Source organism: Emiliania huxleyi (assembly GCF_000372725.1).
Source record: "Emiliania huxleyi CCMP1516 chromosome Unknown EMIHUscaffold_17, whole genome shotgun sequence".
Lineage (NCBI taxonomy): Eukaryota > Haptophyta > Isochrysidales > Noelaerhabdaceae > Emiliania > Emiliania huxleyi.
This window is the reverse complement of record NW_005200881.1, coordinates 1,063,173-1,075,930: the sequence shown is the minus strand read 5'-3', so window position 1 is coordinate 1,075,930 and position 12,758 is coordinate 1,063,173. Positions and strand designations below refer to the sequence as shown.

The 12,758-nt window shown below is 64.7% G+C and overlaps 5 protein-coding genes across 5 annotated transcripts in view; 1 reads left to right on the top strand and 4 right to left on the bottom strand.

Annotated features, from left to right (window-relative positions):
• Nucleotides 1–851, bottom strand: part of EMIHUDRAFT_99202 (hypothetical protein) — a gene marked incomplete at both ends in the record, with an annotated part of 10,897 nt that extends 10,046 nt beyond the window's left edge. The window contains one exon of the mRNA XM_005784635.1: nt 151–851. Coding sequence (XP_005784692.1) covers nt 151–851 — 701 coding nt within the window. The remainder of the gene's footprint in view (nt 1–150) is intronic.
• A 2,235-nt stretch (nt 852–3,086) lies between these two features.
• EMIHUDRAFT_352723 (hypothetical protein) lies at nt 3,087–3,821 on the bottom strand (the record flags this gene model as incomplete). The annotated part of the gene is made up of 2 exons (XM_005784634.1): nt 3,743–3,821; nt 3,087–3,664 (listed from the first exon to the last, which is right to left on the bottom strand). A coding segment is annotated over exon 2 (242 nt), but the record flags the coding sequence as incomplete, so codon positions are not given.
• A 295-nt stretch (nt 3,822–4,116) lies between these two features.
• EMIHUDRAFT_462779 (hypothetical protein) lies at nt 4,117–5,342 on the bottom strand (the record flags this gene model as incomplete). The annotated part of the gene is made up of 2 exons (XM_005784633.1): nt 5,276–5,342; nt 4,117–5,204 (listed from the first exon to the last, which is right to left on the bottom strand). Coding segments are annotated over exons 1-2 (1,143 nt in total), but the record flags the coding sequence as incomplete, so codon positions are not given.
• Nucleotides 5,343–6,326: 984 nt separating this feature from the next.
• On the bottom strand, nt 6,327–7,080 carry EMIHUDRAFT_434291 (hypothetical protein). The gene is made up of 3 exons (XM_005784632.1): nt 6,903–7,080; nt 6,700–6,816; nt 6,327–6,625 (listed from the first exon to the last, which is right to left on the bottom strand). Exons 1-3 carry the CDS (start codon nt 7,020–7,022, stop codon nt 6,545–6,547), a joined length of 318 nt encoding a protein of 105 aa, XP_005784689.1. The 5' UTR covers nt 7,023–7,080; the 3' UTR covers nt 6,327–6,544.
• A 4,645-nt stretch (nt 7,081–11,725) lies between these two features.
• Nucleotides 11,726–12,758, top strand: part of EMIHUDRAFT_462777 (hypothetical protein) — a gene marked incomplete at its 5' end in the record, with an annotated part of 5,178 nt that continues 4,145 nt past the window's right edge. Inside the window, 2 exons of the mRNA XM_005784631.1 lie at nt 11,726–12,193; nt 12,259–12,501. Of these exons, the coding sequence (XP_005784688.1) occupies nt 11,726–12,193; nt 12,259–12,501 (711 nt within the window). The remainder of the gene's footprint in view (nt 12,194–12,258; nt 12,502–12,758) is intronic.

Here is a 12,758-nt window from a genome sequence, read left to right as displayed (position 1 = left end):
AGCAGCTCCTCCTCGGTGAAGCCGCGCGCACGCAGCGCCGCCGTGGCGCTGTCGGAGGGGCGGAGGGGCGCATACCCGAGGCGGAAGAGGGAGCACGTCTTGGCTCGGATCCCTCTCCGCCGCAGCATCGCGGCGCACTGCGCGGCGGACCGATCCCGCAGCGACACCTCGTACACCTCGGCTGCCGCGTCCAGCGCCTCGAGCAGCCGCTCCGCACCCGCGCCGCCAGCCTCACCGGCCGGCGCAGGCGCGCTCGCTGCGCCGGCCGCGCCGCCGCCTCTCCCGGCGACGGCGCCCGCCTCGCTCGGCCGGCGCCAGGCCGGCGCGGGCCCGGTGCCGGCCGGCGCTGGCGAGCGCTCGACGCCGTACTGCGCCGCGACCGCGGCGAGCGCCTCGCGGAACTCCATCCCTTCGGAGAGCATGAGGAAGCGAAAGACGTCTCCGCCCTCCTGGCAGCTGAAGCACTTCCAGTAGCCGGTCCGGTCGTCGATGCTCAGCGACGGCGTGCGCTCTTCGCCTCCCTTGTGGAACGGGCACCGCGCCTTGAAGGTCGGGCCGCTGGGGATGAGCTCGAGGCCCGTCGAGGCAATCACCTCGGAGAGCACCGCCGCCTCCTTGACCCGAGCAATGTAGTCGTCGGGCCGGCGGCGGAGCGGACCGCCTCCGCCGCCGCCGCCGCCACTGCTCTGGGAGCGATCGTAGGCGCCAGAGCCGCCGCCGTAGGCGCCCGCAGAGCGGACCTGGAGGAGCGGTGATGCAGCACAGCGACCCAGGCCCGCTCCGCGACGGCCCAGGCTGGAGGCGAGGCGCACGCGAGGACCCGACGACGCGCGTGAGCAGGCAGCGAGCATGATTAGCAGACCGCTCACGCTACGCATCCCCGCCTGACACGCCAAGCGCGAAAGAGAAAAAGTATTTTCCCGCAAAACTCCCTCGCACAACACTGGGCACGAAAGGCGAAAGAAACCGCGAGAACAAGGGACCGGCAGGCGGCAGCGTCACAGGACGAGGCAGAAGAGAACGACGCGACAGAGGAGGAAATGACAAGGGAGAGAACGACGAGAGTGGGACGACCGCGAGGTGGCATGAAGGTTGCAGCGAGAAGCGGCGAGAGACTGCGAAGAGAGATAGGAAGAGGCAGACTCCCTAGGGTGGGCGACGGCTAGCGCACCACACACCTCTCCTTAAAATCCCTGTGTGGTGGCGGCGTGCCGTCCTCCCATCCCTCCCTTGGGTTGTCTGTTTTCTTTCTTTCTTTCTTTTACACTGGGCACGAGAAAAGTATGCGATCTCCAAGTGCTCCAAGTCAAATTCAGAAAACCCCAGCGCTTCCGGCTGTCCGACGGCGTGGCCTACGCCTTCCTCGAGAACAGCCGCCTCTACCGCACCGACCGCCGCCTCTCCGTCGCCGACGGGACGCAGGGCTCCGACTGTTCCGAGTGTGGGCGAGACATGTCCAGGACATGTCCCTGACAGGTCCACGACACGTCCCACACAGGCACCGACTCGAGTGGTGGCCGTGGGGTGGTTTTTCTTTGCCTCAGAGGCCGTCCCTAGCTGTGAACAGCAAAACGGGGCGGTATGAATCGGGCGGCAGCGGGACGAGCGCAGCAGAGGCTGCCGAGGCCGAGCCGACGAGGGCACCGAGGCAGAGGATCGACACGATTAGCGACCACGACCACGACCACGCATGAGGAGTTTGAAAAGAATTCTTTTTTTACAGAACACTTACACAGGGCGCCGGACTCGGGCCTCGGGGGAAAAGAATTCTACAATTAGCTGGCAAGGACTTGTGCTGCACACACACCACCGCTGTCGCCATCGCTAGCACATGCTGGCTCCCTGCCCGAACGTCGATGTGGTTGCGAACAAGCACGCGACGAACCCTCGCACCGCCGAGCAGCCCTTCATAGCAGGGATCGGACCATTGATGAGCCAACGCCGCATCGCCGGGGGCTTAATAGAAAAAGAATTTCGCGAACCTTGCGCGAGAAAAAGAAAAAGAAAAGGTGAGCGCGCTCTCGTCTCCCTGCGCGTCGGCGGTGTCACGCTCGCCACCATCCTGCACCAGCCCGAGTCGAGAGCGTTTGTTCACAGCCTTGTTATTGAGAAGAAAATACGCCTTGGCGCTGTGCTTGTTATTGAAAAGAATTTGCTCCCTATACGCGGCCTCGCGCTGGACCTTCTCGCGGGCGTCTTTGCGGGTGCGCTGGCCTGAGGACGCCAGGGCCCCAGGCGCGAAGCTTAGGGTACCCCTAGGGCTAGGCTTAAAAGGGTGGGCCCTGGGGCGCCTGCGGGTTAAACGGCTTAAACCGGGCCCGGGCCGGTTTTAAGGGCTGCCTGGGCCGCCGATTCCTTAAACGGTCTTAAACGCTTAAACGGTGCGGGAGAGCTCCCGAGGTCGATGGTCCGGGAGGCTCCCGGTAGACGCCGGAGGCCGGGAAGCTGGCTACAGTCAGCTGGCACGCGTCCCCTATGCGAGTTAATGGCTCCTGCCAGTGCACCAGACTTACAGATGTGTCTTCAGAGGCGGGTTTGTGCGCCTAATAACGGCAGTATTGGAGAAAACGGCGCGGAACCCAGCGACGCGTGCCGGTGAGGCCGATTTTCTTAAACGGTCTTTTCTCGTGTATTCGGTTTTGCCTCCTGACTCTTAGCACTCACGGCACTCTTAGCCGTGCGGGCCGCGGACCTCTCCTGCAAGAACGCAGCGGTCTTGGAGCTTCCCCCTCCCGTTCTTGCCGCATCCCATCCGTGGCGACGCGCTGTGGCATCGAGCCGTACTCGGCCGCGCCGCCGCGTCGAGGCGTGCTGGACCGAGACTAAGCAGCGACGCCGAAGCGTTTCAGACGCTGTGCTGCCTCATGACGGCCACCAAGTTGCACAGCGCGATCCGCAACCCCGATCCGCGGGTGCTGCTCGACAGGCTTTCAGAGCCTCCCACTGCCCCGGCGCCCACACCTCTTCATCTCCATGGGCCATGGCGCCAGCCGCCACGCGCCAGGCCGAACAGCGCCGTCGGCGGTAATGGCGAGGTTGTGGCCTGCACTCGTTGCGGTGTGCTGTGTTGAGTGTTCTTGGAGTGTCCCTCTACCTACCTTAACCCTCGAAACTCCATACACACCCATCACCGAGCACACCACCGGCCCACTCGCATGCTCCGTGTCCTCTGTCGAAAAGCCCCCCCCTGTGCCCCGCGAGGCTCCACACGTCGCAAAAAGCGCCTCGCGCTCGGGGGAGCCCGTGTCCACGCGTGTCCGTCGCCTCGAGCCCTTCGACTCGCTTTCGTGCGCGATCGCGCGACTCTCAACGGCGGGGGCCGACTCAGAGCATCGCCGTGTATAGCTCCTCAAAGGTGAAGCCGGAGGTGGGGCTCGTCGGGTGGGCGGCAGCGGAGTCCTCGCCGCCCTCGCTCGCGCGGCATGCCTGCTCCGGCTCCGCATCTGCCGCGGGCGCGGCGCGTCGGTCGGCCGGGGCGCCCGTAAAGAAGTCTGGCAGGTCTGCGTCGGGCTCCGTCTCCTCCATGCGAATCGGCGACGTCGCCTGGTCTCGTGAAGGGCCGGCCTCTGGGGGCACCGACATCGGACTCGCACCCACTTGAGGAATCGTCAGCGGGCTCGGCTCCACGCCGGCGAGTAGAGCGGCCGCCCGCATCACGTTTGGGCTAAACGCGTGGCAGGGGTGACAAGGCGTGAGGTGCGCTAGGGCCGGGGGGCGCCACGCGTCGGGGGCGCTGCCGCACCTGTCCGAGAGGGGAAGCTCGCGCCCGCCGATGGCGCGGCGCGCAGTCTTGGCTGGCGGCAGCGAGCGCATGATCGGCTCTTCTTGGACGAGACGAGTGAGGAGGAGCAGGTCTTCCGCCTACAGCTCGACGGGCGCTGGCTAATCCATCTCCGCGCGGCGCACGCGAAGGTTTGCACACCGCGCCTCATCGTGCGCCGCTCCAAACCTCCCGGTCGGGCGATTGGGCAGAGGGACGGAGGTCGCCTATAAAGGGAGGTGCTTGGAAGCTGGTGCTCGCTGCGTGGAGTCTGCGGGCGCCTCGACACGATGCGTGGCCAGTGATTGCAGCGGGGAGAAGCCATCGTCATCGTGGAACGGATCCCCGCTCTGGACTTGGAAGAGGAACTGGTCGAGGGCAGTCGTGCCGAAGCTTCCGGCAGCGCTCAATCCGGCGAGACCGCCAAAGCTCGCTGGGCTTTCAAAGCTCGCGCCGGCAATGCCGTAGTCGATCGCTGAGCCACCCGCTCCGCCACCGAAGCTCGCTCCAGTACCGCCAAAGCTGGCCCCACTGCCAAAGTGCGCCGCCAGATCCGCGTCCTCACAGGAGGCAGCAACTGTCAATGCAGGCGAAGTCGACGGGCCAAGCTGGTGCAGACTCGCGAAGCTCGGGACGGTTGGGGCACCAGGCTCCGCCTGCTGGCCCGCCACGAGAGGGATGGCGTGCACGACCTGTGGGGCCGGCCGTGCCTCGCCCTGATCGCTGTAGCTGAGCACGAGCTGCGGCGCCTGCGGTCCGGTGGTTCGCATGCCGGAGCCGATGCTGCGCCACGGCGAAGGGGTGGACGGCACCCACGGGTCCGTGACGATGCCGATGGCGTCCGGCGGACAGGAGAGGCAGTGCCACGCGTCGTCCCCGAGGTAGTGGAGCAGCAGCCGCTCCGAGCAAGCGCCGTCGAAGGGCGGGTCGCTGGCCGTCCAGAGATCGCTCAGCTGCAGCCACATCTCGTGCCGCACCAGGAGCTCCTGAGGCTGCGCCGCCGCCATCCGTTGGCGTGCGTTCCGGTTCTTGGCGGCCGCCTGCGCCTTGTACGCCTCCTTCTCGGCGCTCGGCATCGCCCGCCACATGCGGCCGACGATGGTCTTGTGGTCGAGCGCGGACGCCTGCGGATACTGCTGCTTCACCTCGTCGTTGACAGACCTCTGAAATTCGACAAAGGGGCGGATCTGCGGGCGCGCCGCCTCGGACTTGGTGCGCCGCGCACAGTAGTTGCGCACGAGCTCCGTCACGCCGTCGTGCAGCACCCGGCTCGAGGCGTTGGCGGCAGAGGACGGCACCCAGTCGAGGCCGTCGAGAAGGCGAGGCCGGCGCGCCTCGTGTCGTCGGCTCTCGAGGAACAGGTAGCCGAACTGCGGATCGCGCACCGCACCCGGCTGCAGGACGCGGAAGCCGCACTGCTCGGGGTTGCGCAGCAGGTTGGCGTCTGCGGCCGGCGGGGCTTGCGTAAAAGCGCCAGCGGCGTCGCGGGTCAGATGGGAGAGGGCGCGCGCGCACATGCTTCGTCGGAGAGCTGGTAGGGGATGACAGTGTAGGCTTTGGCAGCATCCATTTTTGGATATTGTGCCTTGTTTGCGAGTGATCTCTCTTTTGTGCAGCTTTCTTCCTCGAGTCGCCGTTCTCAAGCGGCGGCGGCGGTACGTCTTCGGTCCCCGCGGGAAGCCCCGCGCATAGGACAAAACAACGTCTGTCCCACACACGCACAGACGCGCACATACATCATGCTCGGGCACCCCCCACAGTGTTAGTCGTGGGTGTGAGCACACAAGTACTACTCGACGGTAGCAGAGTGCACACCTGCCCTCTCTCTCTCACCTGCCTTGGCGGGTGAGGGTCGTAAGAATCAAAGCCTCTTGGTGCCAAACGTGCTCAAGCGCGCCGAAGAGAGACGATCTACGCTGAGGGAGTTAGCGAAAGTCGCACGGGCAGAGGGGAGACCGAGGCCTCCGGCAGTCCGCACCGGCCACCGCCTCGCGAAAGGGAAGCAACGATCAACTCCAGCTTGGACTTGGGAGAGAGAGAGATGTTTTTGACTTGGGTGCCCACAGCGTGTTGTTCCCTGTTGCGTGCCAGCAGCAGCACTGTGCCCAGTCAGTATTGTGCGATGGAGTTTTGTTGTTCTTGTAATATTCTACATGTTGTACGGAGGGGAGAGGCTTCGCCGGCCCATATTGCATATAAAGCCGTACGGCCGTACGAAGTGGATTTCGAGAGGAGACCCACCCGCCGCGGCGCGCTCCTCCCGCAGCCGACAGCTCTCTGTCTCACGTCTCTCTCCGTCGCGAGAGAGCAAGAGAAGAAAGCGCTGCCGAGTGGGCCGTGCCCCGCCGCAGTGGCACGCCGCGCCACCGCCAGCTCCAGCCCGCCAGGGAGGCTGCCGCAGAGCGGCAGAGGGGCGCGCGATAGAACGAGAGAGGGGGAGAGCGCAGAGGCCAGAGCGGTGGGCGCGTGGCGGCGCGCGCCGGAACTCGCGAGGCAGACTCGAGGCTACGCCGACGGATCCCGCAGCCGCCAGCCGCGGAGAGCTGATTGGGCGGCTTCTTCTTTTACTTCGGCGGGGGGCACTCAGAGTATAGGGGCTTGGGCCTGTACAACTCGAAGAGTCAGAGTGTCGGCGCGATCGGGGCAGGTCCGCACCCACTCAAAGAGCGCCCAATCCGTCACACAACTGTGTCGAATCGCGGAGAGAGCGCGCGCCCCACACAACGACGCGTGGGCTTCCCCCGCCCAGCGGGGTGCGCGCCGTGTTCTCGCCGCCTCCCAGCTCTAGCTGACCTCGTCCGCCTCAAACTCCTCCTCCTCCTCCGTGTCCTCCTGCAGCTCGTCATCCATCTCCTCCTCCTCGTCCTGCGCGCGGGCGGGCGGGCGTGGGCGGTCGGAGGCCTGTGTGTCGGGCGGCGCCGGGGCTGGCGAGCCCCCACCTCGTCGGGCACTTCGGCGTCCACGGCAGGGTCGTCGTCGGCCGGCGCGATGTTGCTGGCGCGCCCCTCGCGGCCCAGCACGGGAAGGTCGGCGTTAAAGGATTTGATCGCATTGAGCTGCGCGCGCGATGTGCGGGACGGGAGGAGTGAGCGCGTGCCGCGGACGAGGCGGGGGTCGAGCGGTCTGTGCAGCGGTGAGAGGCCTGCGCGTCGAGCGCCGCCTCCCAAAGCGCGATCTGCGCCTCCGCGGCGGAGAGGTTGCGCCAGCTGGCCTCCGCGCCGCAAGGGTGCAGCCGCGGCTGTGCGGAGAGGCTAGACAGCATGCACGAGGACGTGCGGCAGCAGCTGCGTACGCGGAGTTCACCCCGCGCGCGCGCTGCGCGGTTTGTAAAGGCCGAGGAAGAAATCTCGGCGGCGAGGAAAAGAATGTATAATATTAGCGCGCTGTTTCTAACACAGGCACGAGATGACTGCTCTATTTATTTATTTATTAACACAGGTACACCACGGGAGCCGCCTAACCGACTCCTGCGAGGACGGCGAGGCACTTAGCTCCGTGCACTCGACCGCCCTCGCCGTGCAGGCAAGCTCATTCACAATCTGCTCTGCGATGGCCGTGTGAAGAACGACTGAGATACGCTGCTTCTGCAGCCCCAGCCAGCTCTTGGTGGTCCATGTCACCTCATCGAGGTACTGGGCCCGCGTCAGCTTGTTCTGCAGCACGTTCGCCGCCTTCCAGCGGGATCTCGCCGACCCCCTTCCCGAACCCACCGAACGACTCGAACAACAGCAGCTGCACGTCGACGTCCTTGTCCTCCCTGGCGTAGCGATACTCGCCGCCATAGGACGGTATGCGGCGATCGCCGCCCACCACCCTGCCCCCCCTGGTATGCCAGCGCCCGGTCCCTTGCCCTCTCTCGCCCTTGCTCTTCCTCTCCCCCTCCATGCCCTCGCCCCCGTACGCCGTACCCCTCACACTCCCCTCCCCCCCCCTCCCCCTCCCCCTCGCCTCCCTCTCTCCCCTCGCAGTAGGGCCCATGCCCCACGACCATGTTCAGGTAGAACGCCTCGGTGTTGCCGAAAGCGACAAAAGCGCCCTTCCGACCGTGCTCCCCGCTGCTGGTGAGGGGGCAGACGACCTTGACATCGCCGGAATAGCGCTTGCCGCCCGTGCCAATGTTGCACGCGTCCACGTCGGGTTGCTTGTTGTAACTATGACCGAGGTGGTTCGTCGGCTCCATTCGCACAGCTGTGCCCCACGCGGCGCGGGCGAGGATGAGGCGCTGAAGAGTGCACTTGTGTTTGATGTTGTGGCCCTGCTGCGGAACGTTGACAGCAGCGTCGCCGAACTCGTCGTGGTACTTCTTGTTTCGAGTCTTCTTGCCCACCGACACGGCCTGGCAAGCCACGTCGAGGGGGAGACCCAGGCGGCGCTGCACCGAGATCCGCATCGCCCAGGTCTCCATTCGCATGTCATCCCGCATGGGGATGGCGTTGAGGAAGGCGCCGGCGCCATCCTGGCTCACCGCCACGAAGCGGACCGCCTCCCGCCAGGCCGCGTGCCTCGCCCGCTCCCTGCCCTCGGCACGCGCCTTGCCCCTCTTGCCACGAGGAGCAGACCGCGATCCCGCGGAGCCCTCCTCGGCGAGCTCCAGCAGCGGCATCACCATCGAGACTGTCCTCTTGGGGGAGGAGGAGTTTGCGCCCGTCGCCCTGCAGGGACGGCGGATGGGCTTCACGCCCGCGAGAGAGTTCGACGAGTTCATGGTCGATACGTTCCTCCTCGCTCAGAGTGACGGCCTTGTCGGCCACTTCGCAAACAATATGGATCGGATTGCGTACGCCCTCATGAGCGCATACGCGACACCAGGTGGCACGTGCTTGAAGCCTTATGTATCTGTCGGCGGTGCCAATTGGTGCTTCGATTGCCAGGTCGTTGAGCATGGCGGCAGCAGTGGCAAGACAGCCGGCCCCTCGCTGCCGCGCGAAGTGCGTCGCGGCGGTGCACCGGTACTGCGATGTGGGTCGTACTCCGGGCGCGCGCGGCGGTTGTGTCACCAGGTCACCAGACACCACGGGCCGGTCCGTCCCACGGCGGGGCGGGGCAACTCGCTCGCAACTCCACACCAGACAGGCAGGAGCCCCACGGGCCACGGGCACGGCATTCAAAGGGAATGAAAGTGCTCATTTTTGTCAATCCACACGTGCACGTGCGTGGCTGAGCGCGCAACCCTGCCTTCTAACAAGGACGTGCCATTCGCCCCGCTCACTTCTCTTTACTAGGCCGGTCGCTGCGGATTTTATTAAACTTTCAAGTTTAAGCGCAGACCTCGAGACTTGAACGCAAGCATGTTCAGGCCATCTAGAGTGCCGAACAACATCGCACCGGTTCGATCCGCGCATCACGGCCGCGCAAATTGGCTGCACTGCGGCGCGAGGCTCATCTCAGCGGGGCGTCCGGACCACTGACTCGGGCGATGTGGTGGTCGAGCGCAGCCTTCTTGAGCTGGAGAGCCGCCGCAGTATGCGCGGTGAATGGGACGTCGGCCAAACTGCGACGCGCAAGCTGCAGGGAGGAGCTACAGCGGCTCCGCTCCTCTCATGCTGGTTCGCCAAACCAAGGCGTTGAGGTCCTCGTACACTCATGTCGCGCCTCGAGTAGGAGCCATCACGCTGCCCAGCGCTGGACGGCCGAAGTTCAGAGTCGCGGTGCTCGTCGAATACCGCTAATCAACGCCGCAGACACGCTTTGCATCTCTCACACAATCTCCAATGCTGGCGATCGCATCGTCTTGCCAACGCTTTTCGAGTTTACGACGCCATGGCTTGAGCTCCAGTTGAGCTCGTAGGTGGACGTGACCCGCATCAGGGTGCCAAGGCTCTCTGGAAAAGCATGGTGGCGCCACAGCTGGTGCCTGGCTAGAGCAAGGTCCGTTGGTGGTCTAAAGCCGAGATTTGGTTTGTGATGGCAGAGAACTTGGATAAGCTTCAGCCGTTCGTGCGCCTCCTTCTGGATCGCGGAATTGGCGACGCGACCACGACAAAATGGCCAATTTGCTGCGTGATCACTCTGCTACGCTGAAGCCTGAGCTTGCAGCGATGCTCGATGTGCGTGTGCTGGTGCGTACAACGTACCTTCTCTTGAACAAGTTATTTAGGGACACCCCGGTTTCGGACATCGGCGAACGATTCGACGGTGCCTCCAACTGAGCCAAATGGAGCCCTGTGATGTGGGACCTCACTCCCAGAAGCTTGGAGCTTCAGGCCGCGACCACGTGGCTAGGTGGACACTAAAGTGCCATTTTGGCGCCAAATCTTGGCGGGAAATGACACGTGGCTTGGCGGGAGTGTGGTGTGGCTGCGCCGCTCGCCAGCGCTGCTGTTGAGCGCCAGCTGCTGCTCCCTTCAGCCAGACGGCCGGGCCTGCGCAGCACGACCGCTGGCCTTCCTCCTGCACCACAGGAGCGCGCCAAGGCGCGCGTCTGGGCAAGCAGTGCGTCTCATCGCGATGCGAGAGTCGACGCTGTGACGCCGCCGCTCGCCGACTAGAATGACAGTGGCAGCATTCGAGTACGCGTCGAGCTGTGCGTACCAGCACTCGTATGCGAGCTAATTGTGTCCCTGAGCTGCTGTGGGGTGCGTGGGCTCAGCTGCGGAGCACGTACTGGGCGGCGGTAGGGGGGTGTCCCTAAATAACTTGTTCAAGAGAAGGTACGCCCTTGAGGGTGATCGGTTGGAGATTCTCTTGGTTCCTCGGCGCGTTGAGGAGCTGCGTGCTCTGGGCCGCGCACTCGCCGCCAACCAAGACGGCGTGCTGCCGAATGTGGACGCTGTACTGCGTGCCGAACTCTGATGATGCCATCTCGGGGTGGGTACAGGCAGCACAGATTGTCTTTGCCATCTCTCCCAACTCGGCATCGTGTGAGCGCGTCTTTGCGCTCCTTAAGACGATGTTCGGGGATCTGCAGGTGAGTACGCTCGCAGATTACATTCAGGCAGCACTCATGTTGCGCTACAACGACCGCAAGATCGGCTGAGCGGAGTGAGCTCGAGGGGACCGAATCGGATATAGTTTTGTGTGATGAGTAAGTGTGACCCACATGATGTATGTCGAGGCTGCATGTGGTGAAGAGTGTTGCGCCGTGAGAGACTTTCACAGCAGCGATAACACGATTGACGTTCTCATAATTGAACAATGTACGTAAGAGCTACATACACTAAAAAAACAAGATATCTCACAATTGATTACGTAATTGATCGAGCGTGACTCCCTTAGAGGTGCGGCCCCTGCGCGTGTCCTCGCCCTTGTGGTCTTGAAGGGGAAGGGGAAGGGGCTGTGTGTCTGTCTGTGTGTGTGTGTGTGTGTGTGTGTGTGTGTGTGTGTGTGTGTGTGTGTGTGTGTGTGTGTGTGTGTGTGTGTGTGTGTGTGTGTCTGCGGGCGCTGTGCGAGCCGCCCTGAACGACCACAATGTTGAGCGCGCTCGAGCACCGAAGCACCGCGAGCGCCGGCGAGCACCACCGCCCCGCGCCTTGGCGTGGGTCGGTAGTACACGATGCGGCGCCAATTTCAGAAAGAAAGAAAGAAAACGGACAGCCCAAGGGAGGGATGGGAGGACGGCACGCCGCCACCACACAAGGGATTTTAAGGAGAGAGGTGTGGTGCGCTAGCCGTCGCCCACCCTTGGGCGTCCGCCTCTTCCTATCTCTCTTCGCAGCCTCTCGCCGATTCCTCGCTGCGACCTTCATGCCACCTCGCGGTCGCCCCCTTCTCGTCGTTCTTTACCTTCTCTCTTCTTCTTCTGTCGCGTCGCTCTCCTCTGCTTCGTTCTGCGGCGCCGCCGCCTCCTGCCGGTCCCTTGCTCTCGCGGCTTCTTGCGCCTTTCGGCGCAGCTCCGCCCTCCTCGCTGCATATCCTGGCCCCTCGAGTCTATCGAGCTCTCCTCGAGCAAGCGCCAATTTCAGTTGCGGGGGCCATCGTAAAATTCTTTTCAGAGAAGCCCAACAACCGCTCGCGGTGGCCGCTTCGATGCCGGCCGCCAGGACGAGCGCAGGCCGGCCGGGCCGGCCGATCCAGGCGGAGAACGGCGTTTTGCGCTCAATCACGCTCACGAATTTCAAAGCCCATTCGCACTTCCACCTCGACTTCAATCCGCACGTCAACTTCATCGTCGGAAGCAATGGCACCGGCAAGAGCGCCATCCTCGCGGGCGTGATCCAGGCGCTGGGAGGGAACCCAAACAAGCACTCTGGCACGGCGGGCGGCGCCCGGGCGGCGCAGGGCCTGATTCAGGACGGCAAGGACTACGCGAGCGTCGTGCTCGTGCTGTACAACGGTTCGGACGACCCGTGGGAGACGCAGCGCGCGTCGACCCAGACCCAGGCGCGCCTCGAGGAGGAGCGCAACGTGACGGTGACGAGCGAGCTCACCCGCCTTGCCGGCAACAAGACCAGCTCGCGCTACAAGATCAACGGCGTGGCCGCCACCCGCAAGCAGGTGTGCACCCCCGCCCCTTTGCCCGCCGCCGCCCTCGCCGCCAGCCCTCTCCGCGCCCGGGACAGGTCGCGGCGCTCGCCGAGCACTTCAACCTGCAAGTCGAGAACCCGTGCGCCGTCCTGACCCAAGCCGTCCACGCAAACTTCCTGCGCGAGACGTCGGGCGGGAAGCGGCGGTACGACTTCTTCCTGGCGGCGTGCAACGCGGACATAGTGCGCGAGCGGCTGCTCGCGGCGAGGGACGAGTACAAGGGCATCGCCACCTCGCTCGAGAAGCACGAGGAGCGTGGCGCGCCGCTCGCCGACCGGGTCGCCTCGACCTCAAAGCTCGTGGCAGAGGCGCGGCGCCGCCCTCCCAGCCCCTCCCCATCCCCGTTGCTCCGACCTTCCTGCTCCGACCTTCCTCCTTCGGTCCTTCCTCGTCCGCGGCGGAGCCCTCGCGCCGCCTCCGCCGCACCCCTCCACCCTCCACCCTCCACCCAGTGATCCACCACCCCACCCCCACCCCACCCCCACCCCGCGGGCCAGGCCAGCCGGCGAGACGCGCTCGAGCGCGACGGAGCGCG